Here is a 24,843-nt window from a genome sequence, read left to right on the forward strand (position 1 = left end):
CCCCAAATCAGAGCTTCTCTTTTAAAAAGCTATATTTTCTGGTCTGTGTTTTGTTTAATTTTTGCAATCTGGCAACCATGAAGCGCAGATGATGTGCAAACGCTTTTTTCCCATGGTGTGACGATGACGAGACAACAATAAGGTCAATAAATGATAACACTGACTACGTAAGGATGCAATATCATTGCAATAAAAGATGAGACTAAAATGTATTTAAAAAAAATATTACAATTATACAAATATCTCTTTATTTTTGTCGGGGGAGAAAAAATAGACAATATTATTGTGGATTTCTGTATGTGCCTCTACTATGCAAGCTTTCACGTGTGCGGTTGCCAGATATCAAGAGTTCAAATCCCCAAATCAGACCTTCTCTGTTAAAAGGAATTTTCTGCCCGCTTTTTGTTAAATTATTGCAATCTGGCAACCGTGCACACACTCTCGCTCTTTATTACAGAAGTGCAGATAATGTGCAGGTGCTTTTTCCCTATGACGAGATAATCACAAGACAATAATAAGGTCACTAAATGATAACTGTGACTATAAACATGCAATATCATTGACCATTAAAAGACAAGAATAAAATGTATTTAAAAAAAACTATACTTTTTTTTTCAAAAAAAAAGACAAAATATTATTGCGGACTACTGTACACTCCTCTTCTACATGAGCGTTCATGTGTGTGGTTGCCAGATATCAACAGTTCAAATCCCCAAATCAGAGCACTGTTAAAAGGACACATTTTCTGGCTGGTGTTTTGCTTAATTATTGCAATCTGGCAACCATGCGCACACACTTGCTCTTCATTATAGAAACGTAGACGATGCACAGCTGCTTGTGTCCTATGATGAGATAATGACGAGACAATAATAAGGTCACTACATGATAACTGAGACTACAAACATGAAATATCACTGACGATAAAAGTCAAAAATAAATTGCATTTAAAAAAAAAAAAACTATACAAAAATGTATTTTCATTTTCGTCAAAAAAAAAAAAGACAAAATATTATTGCAGACTGCTGTACATTACTATACTTTGCGAGCGTTCATGTGTGTGGCTGGCAGATATCAAGAGCTCCAATATCCAAATCAGAGCTTCTTTTTTCTGGCCATTGTTTTGCTTAATTATTGCAATCTGGCAACCATGTGCACACACTTGCTCTTCATTTTGGAAGCGCAGTTGAAGCATAAATGCTTTTTTCTTATGAAGAGATGATGACGAGACATTACGGTCAATAAACGATAATTGTAACTACATCAACATGCAATATCATTGACGATAAAAGAAAACTATACAAAAATCTCTTTTTCATCAAAAAAAGTAGACAAAATATAATTACGTATTGCTGTACATGCCTCTACTACGTGAGCTTTCATGTGCATGGTTGCCAGATATTATTAAAAGTTCAAATTCCCAAATCAGAGATTCTCTGTTAAAAAGGGGTAATTTTCTAGCCAGTTTTTTGCTTGCAATCTGGCAACCAAAGCACATGCTCGCTCTTCATTGTGGAAGCGATGTGCAGACACTTTTTTCCCACAACGAGACAATGACGAGATTACAATAATGTCAATAAACGATAACTGTGTCTACATAAACATACAATATCGTTGACGTTAAAAGGACAAGACTAAAATGTATTTAAAAAAAATAAAAACGATACAAAAATCTCTTTATTTTCGTCAATACAAAGAAGACAAAATATTATTGCGGACTGTTGTACATGCCTCTACTATAACTGATAACTGATAACTGATAACTGTGACTATGTGCAATACAACTGAGGATAAAAGATGAGACTAAAATGTATTGTAAAAAACAAAAACTATACCAAAATCTCTTTTTATTGTCGCCAAAGAAGACAAAATATTATTGCGGACTGCTGTACATACCTCTACTGTGTGAACTTGTGCGGTTGCCATATATTAAGAGTTCAAATCCCCAAATCAGAGCTTCTTGGTTAAAAAGATACATTTTCTGCATTTTAGCGATCTCTGTGTGAGGCGTTCGGCTTAAATGAAAGTGTAATTTCTGTCAAGAGATCTTGAATGTATTGTTTGCAATTGTGGTTGCTGAATAAATGCACCTACTCAACTGCTGTTGTTTTAATAGAGAAACATTATTGCAATTTGGAATTATTGGAATTACTATTGGGAATTTCACTGTTATAATATTTTTTGTTTGTTTTTACCAGTTTTCATAGTGTAGACAGAGAGAGTGCATATCTAAGTCTTTGATATAAATCAAAAATATTACTATTATTTTTTTTTTTTTTCAGTTTAACCATTATACCACATGATGAAAATGTCATTTCATTGACTACAACTAGACTAAAATGCTCAGACATTTAGTTGATTAAAACAAAAACAGGACAGTTCACTAAATATGATAACAGCTAAAAAGTGTATCTGACACAGGACTAAGACTATTTTAAAAGACTATATTAAAAAATGTCTGACAAAATGTTCCAATTGGCTGTGATTATGTCACGTTGCATTTTCTCGTAAAATGCGAATAGACTATTGCAATGTGCCTACTTAGACCAGGATGTAATGCTATATTTGGCATTCATTATTGGCATTCATGTTTTTTTATAAAGCAACTTACTAATGTAAACGATGTGAATTTGTGTACTAAACAAGCTAATGGCTTTCCTTCTTAGCTGCAGTGAATTTTAAAAAGGTTAAACACAAATCCTTGGATTTAGGCTGCATTTATTATATGCCAAATAAACATAAGCCACACAGCAATGATCACATGCAACACGCTATGAAAAAATATGAGTCATTGTCTTGAGGGTCACGCTACAGTACGTCTCCCTACAGACCTCAAGTGACTGTGACAGATTAGAGTTTACACTGGAGTTTTGTACCTGCTGAGAGAGAATGAGTGGGTCTGTTTTTAACGTATGTCTCATTCTGTTTTCCTGCAGGAAATAGAGTCGGGCTCTCATACATGATCTCTATTTTACACACACACATTCATACTCACACATACCTGCAGTAATGTGATGACTGTTCTGCTAGAGGGCTTGCGTTTGAAGCTGAATAATATGTTTTGTGAATTTAATACCCAAGGTTTCTGTTCAATTTCTTTGTATATGGATGCATACAGCATAATTCGCACATTTGCAAGAATGCTGTATCTTTTGTTTCACACAGCTCTACTGCAGGGATTTATTTATATAAAAGCAGAACAGCTGTTCCTGAGTTTCTGTCTCCAGTAAAACTGTGGGCCACTGATTACTATGCTAAAAGACAATTAAAAAGGAGACATACATTTACAATACAAGATTTGCATTTTTCAGAAGGAAATATCAGCCCTTGCAAGACAATGAAAAAGTTGCATTTTACAGTAGCTGTAGGTGAGCTATAGGTTTTAAGTTTCTGCACAATTCTGTATGCAAAAAGATGCAACAATGAAGTCCATTACAATTCAATATGCAAATATTACAACGTTAATTTTGTTGTATTTACAGTTGAGGTCAAAAGTTTTAAAACAACACATTAAGAGCCAGGGGTGTAAACTTCTGAATAGAATGAAGATGTGTATATTTTTTTTATTTTGCCTACATGTCATATTTTTTTCATTTAGTACTGCCTTTTTAAGAAGCTACAGAAGATACTTGCATGTTTCCCAGAAGACAAATTAAGTTAAATTTACTTTAGTTTTAGTTGAATTTCAGTTAATTTTAGTTGAATTTCAAATTCCAAAAGTTTTCACCCCCGGCTCTTAATGCATCATGTTTCCTTCTGAAGCATCAGTGAGCATTTGAACCTTCTGTAATAGTTGCATATGAGTTGTCCTCAGTTGTCCTCTGTGTAAAAAAAATGGATCTCAAAATCATACAGTCATTATTGGAAAGGGTTCAAATACACAAAAATGCTGAAAAACCAAATAATTTGTGAAACCTGAAGGGCAGTTTAACTGTTCAGGACTAACAAGGAAACATTTTTTTCTTTAAGTTCTGAGAACTGAGATATAAAGTCAGAATGGCAAGATATTAACTCAGAATTGTGATATATTAAATTTGTGAGATGAGCAATTGTGAGATATAAACTTGCAATTCTTTGAGCAGCTGCAATTGGAGGAAAAAGTAAGAACTGTGAGATAAAAAGTTGCAATTACTTTTTTTATACATTATTTTGTGGCGGAAACAAAAGGACAATGAATTTCAAAATTAGGGTTGTCGCAAATAATCGCATACAAAACAAAAAGTCTGAGTTTGCCTAATATATGTGTGTGTACTGTGTGTAATTATTATGTATATATAAATACAAACACATTCATATATTACGAAATATTTACAAGTATATTTATTATATTTTTATATAATTTACATTATATATATAAATAAAATATTTTGTACATAACATATTTCTCTTAAATATATACATTAATTTGTGTGTATTTATAAATAAACAATAATTACACATAGTACACACACATATATTAGGCAAACTCAAACCTTTCAAGCGATTAATCATTTGACAGCCCTATTCAAAATGTAAACTTACAATTCAAATAAAAAAAGTCAGAACTGCAAGATGCAAACTCAGTTAAAGTCAGAGTTCATATATCACAATTCTGATGTGTCTCAATCCTAAGGTCACAATGACATTTATTCATTCATTCATCTATGGAACGACATGAGTGGAAATAACTGATAACAGAGTTTTCATTTTTGTGTGGACTATCCCTTTAAATTATTTTAAAATTAAACCTTACCAAAAACAGATAGCCCACCTTATGCTGAAATTACTCTATTATAAAAAAAAGTCTGCGCATTAAATAGCTTTAACATAATAGTTCACCAAAAATGAAAATTCACCCACAACCATTCCAAGTACTTAGAGGTTTACAGCAAACCCTTCATCAGAATGTTTGAGGCCTGTCAATATAGAGCTGTTATAATTCTGGAGGCCTAAACATTATTCTGAAATGTGTAAATCTTTGAACCGTGGCATTTAGGTCTAAAATTATTTCATGCACATTTTGTGAAAGGTTAGTGAAAACCACAGTGTGAATGTGAGGGGAATGAAATGATGTGTGTGTGTGTGTGTGTGTGTGTAGTGATTGAGGAAAGTGGTGTGCGGGCTGCTCTGGTTACCTTGGCACTGTTGATGGGGTGCGGTCTCTCACTCCCAGGTTCTTGGCCGAATTCTGCACTCTTGCTCCCTAAAAAAGAGCCATAATTATAAATGACTTTTAGGCCTGTAAGAACACTTATTCTTTAAATAAGCACGAACATATTCGGCGTCCAGTCGGTCAAAGGTGAGAAGTGGCGTCATTCAAGCTGTGTTGTATATTGCTATGAAAATATGAAATATCCACTCTGAAAAAAAAAGACTGAAAAAAGTGAACAAATTGAAAAAAAAAAGAAATAAAAGAAAGAAATTATACTGGGAATTAAAAAGAAAATCCACTCAAAATGTGTTAGGGCTGGGATTAAATATTTTAGTTGAATTAATTTCATGATATACCAAATAATTAATCAAAGGTTAATTAACCTAAGATTAATTTATCTTTGATGAGGCTTGAAAATGTTTTGCATTTACATGGTATTTTAAGCTTGAATTGCTGATGATAGAAAAACTCATCAAAATTTAATATACAAACTTGTCAGGAGGCTTGATTGATTGCATTAATTTTTGAATTATGCTATATAATAAATTAAACGTAATTAACATAAATTACAGCTTTAAATCATCAGCCTGAGTTTTCATACAAATAAACACTTTCATCATGGCTGATGGATATTTTGTTACAAAATATGTAACAAAATATACATATATACTATATTATGCAATGTGTAAGAATATATAATATATATTAATATATATTCCAATATATATTACATCAGAGATGTATATATATTTCACACACACACACACACACACACACTAATGTTTGTTTTTGTGAATTGTGGGGACTTTCCATAGACTTCTATAGATTTTATACTGACCAAACGATATTGTCTATCCCCTAACCCAACCCTAACCCTAAACCTACCCCTTACAGGAAACATGTTTGCATCGTTACATTTTCAGATAAACATCATTTACCATTTTTAATAATTTTTTTAACAATGTGGGGACCGCAGGCCCCCAAAATTTCAGGTTTTACTATCCTTGTGGGGACATTTGGTCCCCACAATGTAGCAAAAACAAGTATACACACACACACACACACATATACACACACACACACACACCATCCATCTTCTGAAATAAAATAATCTTATTTCTTTTAATGTACTTCTATTTCTGTATCAAGGAAAATGACTTTTTAAAATAAATATGCACTGGTTTTTCTTCTTTTTTTAAAAAATTAAATAATTCATATAATCATTTCCTATTCAGAACAGATCATCTGTTTTTTCTTCTTCAGTTGCCCAAGTCAGCCTGCTCTGCCATCATTCATAGACACTGTGGCTCATATTTCATAGAAAAAGACCAGCAGTCCTGTCAGTTGAACCTGTGACTTACAAGCCGCATCCGTCGTCACAGTTCACAAACACTGGCCTTGTCAGATGTGTTAAATGGACTTGTTTGTAATCGTAAATTAGGGTATAAAACATACATACTCATAGAACATCCAGAGTCATTTGCTGTGAGTTAGATGCGGGCAACTAAATGAACGTCCAATGCTAAATGAATCATCTTCGCTCCTGAATCCGTTTGCGTCGTAATGAAAAATGACTATCTGTGCCTTGATGTAAGAACGAAAACGTATATCTTGCACATTTTACAAACATTAGCTGTTTCCTCAAATAGCTCTGCAGGTTGGTTTGACGTGAGGCATCTCGGCAGGTGTGTTTGGGGGGGGCGGGATCAGCAGCGGGGGATGTTACTGCCGCATAAACACAGCTGTGATTGTGAGTGCAGAACTTCAGCGTACAGGTACACTGCCTCTCCCATCACTGCTGACCGGTGAGTGTTTCAGACATGGGCGGCACCATGGTCAGTCCCTTATCGAGTCATGATAACATCAGCAATTACACCACCAGAGTCACGCGCTTTGCCTACTGCTTTCCCGGGACTTTAAAAGATAAGGCTGGATGTTGAGGAGAAGAACTGAGATATGAGAGCGCAAAAACATAAAGAGCAGTTGTCTACAGACACCAAGAAGATTATACAACATCTTGATAGACTTTTTTCAACAATCACTCTAAAAATAAGGTTCTCATTTTAGCAGTTCAGCAATTTAGTGTTTATACAAAGAAACTGCATAGTGGAGCGATTCGTCAGTGTCCCTTTCTGTTCCTCAATGAGTTTCAGGCATTATGATGGATGAGTCTCTTTTAAGTCTTGCTGTGAGGTACGAATTACGGTGAATAATAATAAATAGTCAGCCGGGGGGAGCTCTGACGATAGTCATTCATATTTATATTCATAAAGTCATTTCGGAGCCTGGACGGTGCAAGTAAGGAGTCATCACCCAAAGGCGGTCCAGAACATCACATATTATATGCTGCAATGTATTATGAATTCAGCAGTTTTAAAATCAGAGGTGAAATGCAAATATATATTATAAAAAGTATGGCTACCCTCAGGTGAAACTTAAATATAAAGTTATTTATAAAGTCATTTTACTACATACATTTTAATAGCCTGACCTATGAATGCCCTGAAGGAATTCAACATGTTCTTGCTTCATATTTAACACTGGACATCAAATGGTGGCCCAAAATCATCAAAAAATTAAACAAAACGGTTTAACGGTCATTTAAATGAATCACAGGACTTTTAATGGAGCATTTTCACTCCTTAATCCTGAATCACATCAAAATGAAAAATGGTCACGTGCCTTGATGTCGAAACAAAAACGTATATCTTGCACATTTTACAAAGATTAGCTAAATAGAAGTTACTTCTAAAATTACTAATACTTCTAAAAACTAAGTTAAGTAAATACAAATTTTCACACAACTATCAATACTTTGTTAACCAATTACTAAGCAATGCTTAATTTTTTTAGTCTGTGGTGTAGGTCGCATTAGCAATTAAAGAAAAAACACTTAAACAAAACATGGTCAGGTCAAAGTGTCTGAATAATTTTTGGTCCCATTTTTTTTTTTTTTTTTTTTTTTTTAGTAGTCCACTGTCTGAAATTTTTTTTGGTATGTCACAGTTTACTTTATCCTCACTTACATAAATTAACTGTGTTCTTAACCCACTATTAAAAAAATCAAAAATTATATCTTGTGTCTGAATAATTTTTGGTTCGACTGTATATGACTACTTTTATTATTAAATAATGATTCAAACTTACAGTCTATGTATAAATGGCAGCAGAAGTGGAAGGCACGGAACACACATTGGCCATCACTTGAGATGAGAAACACTGCCGTAATGTACTCTTTTTATGTTGAGAAAATTATCTGTCTCGACGTGACTGAGCTACTGTCAAGGGCTCCCTAGTCTTCGCCTCTCCTGACTCAGGGCCACCTTGAAGTTTCATTTCTTCAGAGCTGACACAGCAGCCATCCTAGTCCTCTATTATACAAGTCTCACAGAGCTTAATGATATCAAAAGAGCAGACCCTGTCAGTTTCATCCATAACTTCACGAAGGACGCTTCAAGGCTAGGGTGAAAATGAGTAGAAAAAGACTAACAATCTTCTACTTCCTAAATGAAAGGTAGAGAGACTTCATTTCATAAGCGTCTATCCTCCTTTTTCCAGACTGGCTAGCCAGAGGGAGGAAGAGCTTATGCTAATAGCCATGTAGAGAAACCGAAATGAGAGAAAGCAAACCAAGGCAGTTAAGCTTGTTACATTTCCCAAAATAATTAAACAGGCCTTTGATAAAAATAAATCCTTCTAGAAATGAACACGGTGGGCTAATGTTTTGATTTTTTTGTAACTGTAATTCCCAATAAATTAACTGGGTCAGTATAATTCTGAAAACATTAAAAGCAGAGGTAGATATTAGCTCATCTTTCTCTCTGCTGGAGATGGCACTTCAAAACCAAACACATAAATGAATTTCGCAGTAGAAACTTTAAATGAGAAACCACTGGTTTATAAAATAAAAAATGGTCCATTCTACAAAGAGCTAACAGTAATATGATACATTTTTTTTTAAAACTAACAGATCCCAGCTTTTTAATTTGTTGTTATTGTTATATAAAATCAAATATAAAAAAAAAAATTACATTTATTTTTTTTTATTATGCAAAAAGTAAAATAAATATTTAATGTTGTGTATTTTAATACATAAATACTATAAAAAAAGACAATGCTATAAAATTAGCATTAGTAAGACAAAGAAGTCTGCCCTTTTATTTTAAAAAAATCAAATGAAAACATGCATTTCATCATTTGAGATGAGAAACAAATACATTAAAAAAATTCTAATCAAATCAAATAAAACTACAATGTGATGTATATGTACATTATCGCTCAGAGGGTTGGGGTCAGTGCTTTTTTTTTTTTTAAAGAAATAATAGTTCTATCCATCCATAATTCTATCTACTAGCAAGACAAAGTTTGCCTTTTTTAAAAAAAAAAAAAGTTTAAAATGTCACAAAATGTTACACACATTTCATCATTTGAGATGTGTTGTTTCATGCCATTGTGAAAAATAAAGTAAAATAAAATAAAAATAAATAAATAAATAAAATAAAATGTGATGTATATGTAGACTATTGCTCAAAAGTTTGGGACAGAACATTTTTATTTTTTCATACATTCATTCATTCATTCATTCATTTAAATAATAGCTCTAGCCATCCATACTTCAATCTATTAGCAAGACAAACAAGTCTGCAATTTTATTTAAAAATGTTTACAATTTCACAAAATGTTACACACATTTCAGCATTTGAGATGTGTGTTTCATGACATTGTGGAAAAATAAAAATAAAAAATAAAATAAAATAAAATGTGATGTATATGTATACTATTACTCAAAAGTTTGGGCCAGAACATTTTTAGAACATTCATTCATTCATTCATTCAGACAAACAAGTCTGCCATTTATTTAAAAAATGTTTACAATTTCACAAAATGTTACACACATTTCATCATTTGAGATGTGTTTCATGACATTGTGGATAAAATAAAATAAAATAAAATAAAATAAATGTATAATGTCAAATTGTTACACACATTTCACTATTTGAGATGTGTTATTTCATGACGTTGCGTAAAATACAATAAAATAATAAAAAAATAAAAAAAAATAAAATGTGATGTATATGTACACTATTGCTCAAAAGTTTGGGACAGAACATTTTTATTTTTTTCATTCATTCATTCATTTAATTATTTATTTATTTATTTATTTAAATAATAGCTCTAGCTATCCAAAAGTTTACAATTTCACAAAATGTTACACACATTTCATCATTTGAGATGTGTTGTTTCATGATATTGCGAAAAATAAAATAATATAAAACACATAAAAAATAAAGTTACTAAAATAAAATAATTACAATATGAAGCTTATGTACACTATTCATCTTTTTTTAAAGAAATAATACCTCTTTCCATCCATACTTTTATCTGTTAGCAAGACAAAGAAGTCTGGCATTTTATTCAAAAAATGTTTATAATGACAAAATGTTACACACGTTTCATCATTTTAGATGTGTTATTTCATGACGTTGCGAAAAATAAAATTATAAAATTAAATTAAGTTAAATTAAATTAAACTAAATTAAATTAAATTAAATAATAAAATAAAATAAAATAAAATAATAACTATACGTACATTATCACTTAAATGTTTTGGGCCAGTGCACTACTATTATTATTATTATTATTATTAAGAAATAATACTTCTATCCAGCAAGGATGTATTAATTAGTTCAAAAGCACCAGGAAAGACATTTGTAATGCTTAAAAGAACTCTATTCCAAATAAATATTGTTCTTTTGAACTTTCTATTCATCAAAGAAATACATTACATTTTAAAATATATTACAATAGAAAATCACTATTTTAAATTGTATATTTTAATATATTAGAATAAACAATATTTCAACAATAGTTCCATTTTTTGTGTGTATTTTTGATTAAACTGATGCAGTCTTGCAGAATAATTGACTTGTTTAAAAATAATCTTAATGACACCAAACTTTACTGTACATACACTGTTAGACATTGTTAGTGGACAAAACAGATAAACTAGAGAGTGTGTAAAAAGTGCTTGGAGTTTAACTCATCTGTAAGTCTACAGGGCCAAAAGTTAAAGAAATACCCAATAAGAGAACATACCTGCTTCCTCATGACGTCAGTGGCCTGCATGATGCATCTTGGGGGCAAGCCGTGATTGCGAGCCAGAAGAATGGCCTGTTCCAACGTGACACTCAGCGTACAACTGCAAGACAGACAATAAAATACAGATCAGCATTAAGCACCATACACTCCACATTATAATGTAAAACCACAACTGTTTATCAAATGTGTCAAAGTATTTAGATTCTGATTGCAGCAATACCAAAAATGAGAGGGAAAATTACACTCAAGAAGAAAAAAGCTCATTTTTATCAGAGACCACTTTCCGCTAGCCATGTTTAAATTTAATTAATTATGCAGAGATGTTTTTAATTAATAATTTAATTAAAAACAGAGAAGCTAAATAAATATAACTAATTTCTGATTACAGAATGAAGGAGGGGGACAGATTCTGGCTCCACGAGGAAATCGGAGGCATTTAACAAGCTTGTGCGGTCCGGGCCGATGTCTCATCTGTCTGTGCCAACGCCTGGATAACAGGAAGAGCTGTCAGATGTGCTGTCATTCCAGCGTGATGAAGCGTGACATGCACTTTCATTCTCTGGGAACATGTGTCTGCCACTCACATCCCATTAACATTTGAACGGACAGTCAAAGGGCAGCGTGGCCAAACAGGTGTGAGAGTCATACACTCCGCTGCATCCAAAGCGAACAGTCCCAAGAGAGCAAAAAACATCCCCCAAGGTGAACTATAAGCATGTAGTCTCCAAAAGATTGTGACCACTAGATATGAGCGGGGAAAGGAGCCGATCAGGACAAAATAAACCAGATCGTCCAATCAAAAGATCAATATAAATTTATGAGGTACTACTAGACATGTTGATGCACAGTGCCTGGGTCAATAAGACAAGTTGGCACCCCTTTCCATAAAAATCTAGAAGGGACCTTCTTAACGTAATAAGCTTTAATCTGATTGACTGAGTTCAAGTAATTTAAAGGAAGACTTGTATTGTTTGTTTTGTATTGTTGTTAACTACAATAGTTAACATGTAAAGTGTTACTGGGGAAAAGGGGGGAAAAGGCTTTTCATGACCCCAAAACTAAATTAACTGAATTAAATTAAATTAAATTAAATTAAATTAAATATAAAACATGAAACCTTTATAAACCACTCACAATAAACACATTTTGCCACTAGATGAGAATGCCAGTTTATTACGTGTACCAGTTTAGTTTAATACAGTAACCTTTGTAGTCTTAAAATATTACAATTATAATGAAAGTAAAACTAATAATAATAATAATAATAACAATAACTAAAAATAAATAAATAAATAAAACTACAACAACCCTGTTTAGTAGCAAGCTAACTAGATTTCCATGTGCAAAACTGAATATTTTTAAGTTGTTTAATGCATTAAATTTTGTAGTGTTAAAGTAATAAAATCATGAGAGTAAAACTAAAATAAAAGCTACATAAATAGAAATAAAAAAAGTAAAATAGAAAACACTGAAATTACCAAAACTGAAACTAGAACATAAAATAGAAATAAAAACTAAAATTACTAAAAATATATAATAATAATAATAATAATAATAATAATGAAAAAATAAAAATAATTTAAAACTAAAACAACCATTTAGTAGCAAGCTAACTAGATATCCATGTGCAAAAATGTTTTTTTTATATTATTATGTTATTTAGTTAAGCTTAATGCATTAAAATATTAAAAATATAATGAAAGTAAAATTAAAAGCTAAATAAATTTAAATAAATGTTTGAAATTAAATAAATAAAATAGAAAACACTGAAATTACCGAAAATTAACACAGAACATAAAACAGAAATGAAAAGTAAAATGACTAAGAGGGCAAAAAGAAAAAAAAAAAAAATCAAAATGGCAAAACTGAATATTTTTAATAATAGTATTATATTATTTCATTTAGTTTAATGCATTAACTTTGGCAGTATTAAAATATTAAAATTATAATAAAAGTAAAATTAAAATAAAAGCTAAATAAACTGAAACACATTAAAAATTAAATAAATAAAACAGAAAACACTAAAATTACCAAAACTGAACCCATAATAATTAAGACATAATTAATACATACATAAATAAAAAATAACAAAAACTACAACAACCCTGTTCAGTAGGAAGCTAACTATATATCCATGTGCAAAACAATTTTTACATATATATTTTATATTATTATTCTATTATTAACTTTAGTTTAAAGAATTAACTTTGGCAGTGCTAAAATGCTAAAATAATTATGAAACAAAAGCTAAAATAAAAACAAACGGAAATAGATTAAAAATACTAAAACTAAACTAACATAGAACATAAAATAGAAATAAAAACTGAAATTACCATGTTTAGCCTCAAATGAACTAAACATCAATGTGTAAAACTAAACATTTATTTCATTTAGCTTAACCAATTAACTTTGGCAAGTGATAAAATGCTAAAATTATAACTAAACTAAAACTAAAAATGTAAAAATGACATAAAACACTAAAAATACTAAAACTAAACATAGAACATAACATAGAAAATAATTCTGTTTATAATTCTTAGTTAATTCAAATTAGATATATAGATATACACTAGCAAAACTGAATATTTTTTATTTATGCTAAAATAAATATACAAAATAAAACAAATTAATATATATATATATATATATATATATATATATATATTATTTTTATTATTATTATTATTATTATTATTATTATTTTATTTATTTATTTATTTTTTTTTATAAATATTCATTTTAACTGTCTTTTAGACTGGAGAGAAATTTTCAAGTTCAAGATGTTTGAGTGTTTTCATTGTGCACTGAACTCATTTATTTCCAAATCTGATTTCTCGATTTCCCAAAAGAGAGGCCAAAGAGCTTTATGAGGTACCACTAGACAAAGTCAATGAGCAGTGTCTGGGTCAATAAGACCTAATCCAAATGACCAATCTAAATGATGACTTATTTGGAGACATACCAGACTGATTTCAGATTACCAAGAACACGAACGAAGATCTGATAAACAGTGAAGCAATCATGAAAAAATCAATATCTGACACTGCTAATGTTTCTATACCTGTGGGGAGACTCTAAAACGGGTGAGCTGGAACACCGAATCCGTCAGAAAGATATTTGGTTATTTAATAGCTTGTCCACTGTCAAACTGTCCATATCCATAATGCATCAGCCTGACATTTCCATCTCATTTTTGCAGTTATATACATGTTCACAGACAGAAGTGTCAGATGTGTTATACGGCTTTCATCTGTGAATTCAATCATTCAGTTCTTCTGAAGTGAGAACAGCACTGACCTTTGGCTCAAGAAAAAGCCTTTTTCTTATTTGATCTCCATATGCACATATATAGCTATAATACTAGAATATATTGGGTGTTCACTCCTTGATTGTTTGCCCTTGGCAACAAACAGGTTTCTTTCTGGCAAACTGCTGACTATGTTGAAATTTACCTGACGCTAAAGTGTATTTTACCCTCAACTGTATTTCATCGATCTTCTTGATTTATAATCATGAAAAAGCGTGATACAAAGATTTAAGAGTCACCAATCACCAGTGTTCCTCACTGATATCCCACATTCATAGTAATTTTAAACTTCAAGGACATGACTCCGCAAAGAGAGGTGAGTCTCGCTAAAGTGTGGGTTTGATTTATGTATTTCCGTTAGTCTGATAGACACACATATATTGAGTGTCAAGGGCGCTGTGTGACCTCTTTACGATAGCAAACTACACCTCTATATTGATCCTCAGTGTTTTACGGCTGATTGAGCTGTCCCTTCTCTTCTAAGCTGTAACATTCCTACTGTTACTTAAGTGCTTAAGGGAACGCTTGAAAGCGAGCGTAAAGGGTCTTATAATCTCCATACACCACTTTGACCTCCACATGACTAGCAGTGAAAAAAAGAAGAACAGAAGGACAATTTTATGAGCTTATGAGGTTGGTAGCAGGAAAGTGGAAAGAGTTTATGATGAAACTAGTAAAAGCAAACCAGTGTCATTATTACTGATATACCAAATTCAGTTGAAAAAAAAAAAAAAAAAAAAAAAAAACGAAAGAAAGAAAAAAGTAAACTCAACTCACACTCAACTGTTTTTATTTCCAGCAAAATTTTAACATGTGTAAATATTTGTGTTATTTAAACCCTTTTCAATAAGAATTACATATATAATAATAATAATTTATTATTATAAAATTACACAGTATCCTGAGAAAGGGATGCTTTATTATTATTATTATATATATATATATTTTGCTGAGTTCATTGTACTATTTATTAATTATTTTGATTTAGCTTTTATTCTTTTATTCTTATATTTTTAGTTTTCCTTTTACTTTGAATTTTAGTAATTGCTGTGGTTGAATACTTTCATTTATTTTTATTTTAGTTTTCATTAATTTTGTTTTTATTCAGTTTTAGTAATTTTAGTTTTAATATTTAAACCTATTTCAGTGTAAACTTATTTAATGCAGTTTTTATCTAATATTTATATCTTCATATTTTTATTTATATTTTAATACAATTATATATATATATATATATTTAATTATATATTTTACTATATAAATGTATAATATATATATATATATATATATATATTGCAATAAGATTTTTTTTATTCTTTTTTATTTATTTATTCTTTTTTAGCTTTTATTCTTAATTTTACTTTGTTTTAGTTTTAATTTTACTTTGAGTTTTAAAAAATGCTGCACTTGACATTTTATTAGTTATTTTTAAATATTTTAATAATACTAATTTATTTTCTATTTTAGTTTACTTTTATTTTATTTATTCAGTTTAAATAATTTTAGTTTTAATACTTAAACTTATTTCAGATATTTTCCAATGCAGTTTTATCTAAAATTTATATTTTCTATTATTTCATATTTTTATTTATATTTCACAATATATTGATAAATGATTATTTATAATTATACTATTAATATTCATATTTTTATTCAGATTTGTATTTATATTTTCTATTTTTTATGAAGCAAATTATGTTTAAAAGCCTTTTTATATATTAATTTTAAATATATCATGTATTATTTCTATAATTTTCTGATCAAGCCCATGGAAGGCTCAAGATTCAATAGGCAAAACAAATTATTCATAACAACGGAACATAAAAAGATAACTTGACGAACAAACAATTATAAGATCCTTCCTCGTGAGGAAAAAAAAATTAAATAAAACACAACCAGGCAATTTTATGCTAATTTTATGCTTTCTGGAGAACAAATAATTTTTGTTTTTGAATACCAAATGTGTTCTTTTTCTTTCCTATATTTTGAAGAACACTGGGCTCCAAACAACACTGGACCCCACTGATTTTCATTGTACGAGGGAAAAAAACACTTTCCTAAAACAGTCTTATAAAAATAATGACAATATTAAATTCATTCATTCATCTTTGGAACACAAATTAAGAAAAATAATTTAATGAAAAACAATTTCTTCTCTTTATGTCAGTCTTTGACATGTTAAATATAATTAAGGTTGAACCACTGATGTCACATGGACTATTTTAACAATGTCCTCACTACCTTTCTGGGCCTTGAACGTGTCAACTGCATTGCCGTCAGGGTCAGAAAGCTCTTGGATTTCATCAAAAAACATCTTATTTTCAGTTTTTAAAGATGAACAAAGGTCTTACAGGTTTGGAACAACATGAGGGTGAATAATTAATGACAGAATTTTTATTTTTGAGTGAACTATCCCTTTAAATGTTCCAATTCATCAGTACTTTTTAACATGAGACTCAGCAGAGGTGGGAGCCACAGCAGGAGCTGCTGTGTGATATCAGCCATAGCGAATCAAAGCTGGCTTAATACTGAGCCAACTGGCCTGAGGCAAGACCTGTGTGACGGCATTTATTGGCTCTTTATAAAACACGCACTCTGAACTCTTCTGCTGACGTACAAAATGTGGAAGAGACTCATCAAATGTGCCTGGTGTTCTTAAGGGAGGACTGCTATACTCTACACACTAAGCAATCGTCAACCAGCAGATGTGAGTGACTGATCTACAGCACACACTTACTGTAAATGTGACTCTGTGAACGGACAGATGGACTAGAGAGACAATACAAGGGAGCGAAAGCAGATATTGGTCATAATAGAGGGATATAATGAAAGATCAGATATCCCAAGTTGGGGATGATGATATGTGAGAACGTTTATGCAGCTCTGTAGAGACCCATGAATGTTTCATTGAACGTCTTATGCTCTAAGAGCAGGACAGATGGTTAAAGTACACTAAAAAAAGAACGGCACTGAATTTAACTATTACGTTTTTTCCTATGAGGCTTTTTTGGCAACAGTCATAATGCAGTTTTTCAAGTCTTTTGGGTTTACAGTTGGGTTCAGTAAAGTTTGCAGAGCTTCATCCATCAATAAAAGTCAAAGGCTGCTAAAATAACTTCAGCTTCTCTTTTTGAACACTTTGAAAGGATGTACAGAGTCATAGTTGCTACACACAGCCAGAAACATTATAAAATTTGGGGGACTTTCACTCTTTTTACTTTTATGGCTAATAGTATCTATCCTGTTTAGTTTATAACACCTCGTTGCTATGTTTCTGAGCGAAGGAAGTCCAGGAAATGTGCTGTTCTGTCAAGGAAAATGTGATTTCTCATACACCCACTTTAAACTGTGTTCTTATTTTCCTGCTTTGGAGGTAACAAGTAAATTTAGAACAACTTTATATTGAAATCGGACCTCTGCAACACCTTGGCGAAAGACATTTAGCCATAAAATAAACATCAGCTCTCACTTAACCTCGGGCACGTTTGGCAGGTGAGCACTTTCAAGCAAAGCTTGTGCCTTGCTGCAACTATTTAATTTCATTAAAAGCAGGAACTGGCACATTTTGCCTGTTGATTGAGGCCGTTTGGCAGATAAAAGGGTGTATAAATAGGAACACATTATGAAATGCTGACGCTCTGAATATCATGCATACTGGGTGTTTTATTATAGGGAGAGTTCGCTCAAAATGGAACATTTCTGTCATTAATTACTCACCCTCAAGTTCCAAACTTAAACACAAGAGAAGATATTTTGAAGAACATACAGTTGAAGCCAAACGTTTACATACAGTACACATTGCAGCATCTGCAAAATGTTAATTACCAAAATAAAAGTGATCGTACAAAATTATTTTTATTTAGTACTGACCTGAATAAGGTATTTCACCTAAAAGAGGTTCACATATTAGTCCACAAGAGAAAATAATAGTTAAATTTATAAAAATGACCCTGTTCAAAAGTTTACATACACTTGATTCTTAATACTGTTAAGATATAAAAATAACTGTTAAGATATAAACTTCTGTTACCTGAATAATCCACAGCTGGTTTTTTTGTTTAGTGATAGTTGTTCATGAGTCCATTTTTGTTTTTGAGATTTTGAGATCCATCTTTTCACACTGAGGATAACTGAGGGACTGTTGCAACTATTACAGAAAGTTCAAACGCTCACTGATGCTCCAGAAGGAAACACGATGCATTAAGAGCCGGGGGGTGAAAACTTTTGAACGGAATGAGGATGTGTACATTTTTCTTATTTTGCCTAAATATCATATTTTTTTTTCATTTAGCACTGCCCTTCAGAAGCTACAGAAGATACTTACATGTTCCCCAGAAGACAAAATCAGTTAAATTTCCCCTAATCTTCAAATTCAAAAAGTTTTCACCCCCCATCTCTTACTGCATCGTTTTTCCTTACTATACTATATGTAAACATCTGATTTAAAAATTTTATTAGCCTCTTGGTGGCGTTTCACACATCAGAGGACTTACTCCAGCTCTCTTTGCCTGGATACTGAGTTTTGAAGGACAGCCAGTTCTTAAGTATCCAGGCAAAGAGAGCTGGAGTAAGTCCTCTCATGCGTGAAACGCCACCAAGAGGCTAATAAAAATTTTAAATCAGATGTTTACATATAGTATAGTAAGGAAAAACAATGCAGTAAGAGCCGGGGGGTGAAAACTTTTTGAATTGGAAAATCAGGTTTAAATGTAACTGATTTTGTCTTCTGGGAAACATGTAAGTTTTTTCTGTAGCTTCTGAAGGGCAGTACTAAATGAAAAAAACATTGATATTTAGGAAAAATAAGAAAAATGTACACATCCTCATTCTGTTTAAAAGTTTATACTGCCAGCTCTTAATGCATCGTTTTTTCTTCTGAAGCATCAGTGAATGTTTGAACCTTCTGTAATAGTTGCATATGAGTCTCTCAGTTGTCCTCAGTGTGAAAAGATGGATCTCAAAATCATACAGTCATTGTTGAAAAGGGTTCAAATACACAAAAATGCTGAAAAACCAAAGAAGGTTTTTCTGAAGGACTTTTCTGAAGAACATCAGGCAGTTTAACTGTTCAGGACAAACAAGGGACTCATAAACAACTATCACTAAACAAAAAAACAGATGTGGATCATTCAGGTAACAACACAGTATTAAGAATCAAATGTATGTAAACTTTTGAACGGGGTCATTTTTATAAATTCAACTTTTATTATCTCTTGTGAACTATATGTAAACATCTTTTATGTGAAATATCTTATTCAGGTCAGTACTAAATAAAAAATAACACGCATTTTGTATGATCCCTCTCATTTTTCAGATTCTGCAAGGTGTATGTAAACTTTTGACTTTAACTGTATGTAACCAAACAGTTGATGGTCCCCATTGACTTCCATAGCATTACTAAAAAAGTCAATGAAATCATCTTGTTTTATAAAAGATCTTCTTTTATGTTCAACAGAAGAAAGAAACTCATACAGGTTTGAAACAACTTGAGGTCGATTATATGAAGACAGAATTTTCATTTTTGGGTGAGCTATCCCCTTTACACCAAGTTAACCACATCTGAAATTGTACTCTATGGAATTAATTCATCAACTCCCTCTCTTACATTTCCTGCCTAAACCTATTTAACGCAACTTCAATTTAGCTACTATTGAGAAGAATTGAAATAATGGGCTTGAAATAAACTAAAATATGAGAAAATGCCCCAAACCATGTTTTACGCAGAATTATCCGGAACTATCGGTTGGTTATGAGCAAAAGCAGGTTAAATAAAGAGAGAGTTTGTTTGATGAAGGCATGTTTAGAGGGGTAAACAAGACTGAATTCACCATATCCATGGCAGGTCTGAGCACCTGCGGCTTCACTAAAGCTGAGATGTGGCCTGTAATTGCCCTGGCGTACAAATGTGAGTTAGTCACACCCAAACCAACACACACAATGCTCCGAACATTTCATGCTGCTTTTATCCAATACACTGCAGTAAAGTGCCACTCAAAGAGCAGCATGCATGTGTGTTTGCTGCCATGTGAAGGCCCTTGAAATTGAGATTGAAATACCATTTCAGCAACATACAGTGCCAATAAAAGTCAACACCCTCCTGTTCTTTACCACATCCTGAGAATCAATGCCAAAACAACAACACATGAACATTTTACAAAGTAAATTACAAATAGAAGCTAATTTATCTGAAGAAGAAAAGCCATGATTTGGGAATTTTCTGCTTGTCTTCGGTAGTTGTTAGCAAATTGGCTCACCCTCTCTGGGAACAACCCTATCTGGTCAAATGAAAGTGAAAGATCTTTCCAAGAAGATTGGTGACAAAGGTCTTGAAAATTCCCAGCAAGGGCAAGGATTTAAAAAAAGGTGGCAATGAATATATCTCAACACACTGTAAAGCTCCTTATTACAAACATGACCGAAAGTAAATCTTTAAGAACTGGCTGTCCTCCAAAACTCAGTATCCAGGCAAAGAGAGCTGGAGTAAGTGACGCCACAAAGAGGCCTATAACAATTTTAGCACAGTAAGGAAAAACGATGCAGTAAGAGCTGGGGGGGTGAAAACTTTTTACATTTGAATATCAGGGTAAATTTAACTTATTTTGTCTTTTGGGGAACATGTAAGTATCTTCTGTAGCTTCTGAAGGGTAGTGCTTAATGAAAAAAGATATTTAGGCAAAAAAAGAAAAATGTAAACATCCTCATTCCATTCAAAAGTTTTCACCCTCTGGCTCTCAATGCATTGTTTTTCCTTCTAAAGCATCTGAGCGTTTTAACCTTCTGTAATAGTTGCATATGAGTCGCTCAGTTGTCTTCAGTATGAAAAGATAAATCTCAAAACCATACAGTCATTGTTGGAAAGGGTTAAAATACACAAAAATGCTGAAAAACCAAAGAATCGGTGGGACCTGATGGACTTTTTGGAAGAAAACCAGGCAGCCAGCAACTGTTTAGGACAAACAAGGGACTCATGAACAACTACCACTAAAGAAAAAACACAGCTGTGGATCATTCAGGAAACAACACATATATAAAAAAAGATGGCAATGAATATCTCTCAACACACTGTAAAGCTCGCTATTACAAACGTGACCGAATGTAAATCTTCTCAGAACTGTCTGTCCTCCAAAACTTAGTATCCAGGCAAAGAAAGTTGGAGTAAGTGATGCCACCAAGAGGCCTATAAAAAATTTAAATTGAATCTAAAAGAGTTGCAGTCCTCCAGACAGTGATGTGTGAAACATCAGGAAAAACTCATAAGATGAGAAAAACTTCAGCGAGAAATGTAAATCTTTCAACAGAACAATATCCCGAGGCATACAAGAATACCCACACTGAAACAACTAGAGTGATTTCCTGGAGTGGCCTAGTCAAAACCAGACTTAAAATCCAATGGAATTGACTTTGCACTTCAAAAACAGCTTCAATCAACTTTGCAATTTTGCTAAGAAAAGTGGGCACAAATTTCAGTGCCCATAGAAACTCCAAGGAGATTGCGCATTAATAGTGGGGTAAATGCCATGCTTGTGTGCCACTCAGAATTCAACTGAGAATGTTTTTCCTGAATTTCAGTTGAGCTTAAACTGATGTAGTAGAATTGAATCTCAAATCTAAATTTCATAAAATAGAACTATAATTAAACTGAAATTCCAAATATAATATATACTTCCCTAAGTGTAATTTTGAACTAACTAACTAATACTTAAAAAAAGATTTAAAACATTTTACAGGTCTTAAAGGAATCCCCTTAAAGGGAGACTTGTATGGCTTAAAATAACATAAATTATGTATCTTACTGAAATATGTAGTAGAAAACTCATGAAAGATTTAAGTTATTTAAAAAATCGTTTTATACATATTTTGGACTATGGGGGGTGCTATTATTTCGATGATGTGAAATGGTTGCTGTCTGTGAGCTACTGTCACTACCTGTTGCTATTTTTACCACAACACAACCTCGGAAAATAAAACACTGATATGATGACCACAGCTACTGAAAGAGCTTACAAGTGGCGATGGATATAAGCGTAGGCTTAAACCAAATGCTGCACCATCGATTTCCCCCACAAGGAGCTTAAACGCCCCAGATATTGAGTGAAATCAATGCCGAGAAACTCGTTCTGTGTTCACGCCATCATAAGAAGCGTCGGCATGTTTACATCCTGCCAGGATGGCATCTAGCGTTTCTTGTCTCTGCCGTTTGTAAGCTCTTTCAGTAGCTGTGGTCTATTAAAAACATCAAAGACATGAAGAGGAGAACAAAGATGTGGGTCTTTAGGAAATTTAATTGGTCCACAGGCATCTTCTCATTCTTTTCTCCTCTTCTTATCGTTAGGAAAGCATTAAAGACTTGCATTGCTTCTCTTGCTGCCCTTCGACAATTACAACCAAAAGTCACACAATGTGGCTCCGTATCAGTATTTTATATTCCGAGTTGTGTTACGGTAAAAATAGCAACGTAAAACACCAATAGCTTACAGAGTGGAACCATTTGACGCCATAGTCCAAAATATGTAGAAAACGATGTGGATTTTTAAATACTTAAATCTTTCATGGGTTTTTTTTTACTACATATTTTAGTAAAAGACATAATTTACATTATATTAAGCCACACAAGTCTTAATACCTAGGGTTCCCTTTAAAGACAAGCCTTTATGGACTGAGGTGGAAGAACACTTTCCATGAATGCCATTACTTTAAAAAAGGAAAGAAATTCCACTTTCTGTTATTCCAATTCAAATTTCAGTTCAACTTCCTGTGTAGTGTGGCCAATTTAATTTAAATTCAATCAATGGATTACGAGAAGACCAATCGAAATTTAGAATACAACTACTTTCACTGTTCAAACGTTTGGGGTAGGTAAGATTTTTGTTTTTGAAATCAGTACTTTTATCCAGCAAGGATGCATTACATTGATCAAAAGGGATGGCAAAGACTTTTACACATTTCAAAGAAATGCAATTTTTTTTAAGACTTTCTATTCATCAAAGTAATGATGTTGAAAATGTAGCTTTGCAGAACAGGAATAAATTACATTTTAAAATATATAAAAACAAAAAAGTTGTAATAACATTAATTGTAATACGTATTCTGAGAACAGAGTAAGGTATAAGATGCTTAATATTAAAGAAACATTTTAAAAAATCATACCACACCCAGTCTTTTGAATGGCAGTGAGATGTCTTCAACAAAATCTGAATAACTGCAGAATACAAATACATTGCTATCTTGTAATCTCTATAACAACACAGCCAATGAAAGGCACTGCAAGGATACACAGAGACACTTGAAACTGAAAATGAATAACAAAAGAACTGTTGAACTGTTGGTTTCACGAAATAAGTATATCAGCTCTGGGTGATACTAAAAGTGTCCTTGAATTAAATAAAACATGTCCCTTCAGTTGAAATTAACAAATGAACCCTTAGAGAAATAGAGCTGTCCGGACCATCTCTAAAAAGATGGATTAAGCGAGACCTTCTAAATGTAGAACTGAGACGCTGAATATCATAATTGCTTTGGATGAATGATTAGTGCAGAGAAAGGTATATTTATGGAATGATACATGAACATATAATGAGGATTATTACAAATTCATACAAAAGAGGAAATTGAATATTAGATGGTACGAGGAAGACAGACTGAAGAGAGAAAGACTGCAACAAAACCCCCAAAAAATCGAAAGATTGAGGCTGCAGAGAAGAAAACAGGATAAAAGACATAAGTGACAGGAAGTAAATTGCTCTGAGCTACAGACAGAAAAGAAAAAAGACAGGAGAGGAAAAAACAGAAGCGTTCCACTTAGACAGAGTCCCTGGCGAATGCCTGATGCCTATCGGACAGAAGGGAAAGGGGGAGTGTGAGCGTATGTGTGTGTAACCCAGGCTGACCGGTGTACTCCGCTGTTACACATGACGATGTGACACGCTCCCAAGCGGCTGCACAGCTCCGAGGCCACGGTGAGCAACCCGACTCCAGACGCTCCACAGGCTGTGAACTGGCACGCAGCCGTCCGCCGACACGAGATAAAACTTTCCATCAGTCTGTACAACTCATCCAGAGCATTCAGAGGACGCATCAGCTACAAAGAGTGAGAGAAAGTAATAGAGAAACATTACAATAACATTCAACAACTCTGTTATCATTTAATCACACTCTGATGTTCCAAACCCATGGTCTGAAAAATAAAAGTTCCAGTAGAAGGGTTTCACAGTGATAGCATAGAAGAACCTATTTTTTCCTTAGTATAAGAAACATTTTAATAATCCAAAGACCCTTTTTTCACTATAAAGGACGTTTTGTGTATTTTGTG

The 24,843-nt window shown here is 32.4% G+C and overlaps 1 protein-coding gene across 1 annotated transcript in view; it reads right to left on the bottom strand.

The window, feature by feature from the left end:
* Positions 1-24,843, bottom strand: part of prex2 (phosphatidylinositol-3,4,5-trisphosphate-dependent Rac exchange factor 2) — a 169,476-nt gene that overhangs the window by 2,047 nt on the left and 142,586 nt on the right. Inside the window, exons 37-39 of the mRNA XM_051098445.1 lie at positions 24,422-24,612; positions 11,225-11,327; positions 5,112-5,179 (exon numbers count right to left, since the gene is read on the bottom strand). Coding sequence (XP_050954402.1) covers positions 5,112-5,179; positions 11,225-11,327; positions 24,422-24,612 — 362 coding nt within the window. The remainder of the gene's footprint in view (positions 1-5,111; positions 5,180-11,224; positions 11,328-24,421; positions 24,613-24,843) is intronic.

This window comes from Labeo rohita, chromosome 24, assembly GCF_022985175.1.
Source record: "Labeo rohita strain BAU-BD-2019 chromosome 24, IGBB_LRoh.1.0, whole genome shotgun sequence".
Classification (NCBI taxonomy): Eukaryota; Metazoa; Chordata; class Actinopteri; order Cypriniformes; family Cyprinidae; genus Labeo; species Labeo rohita.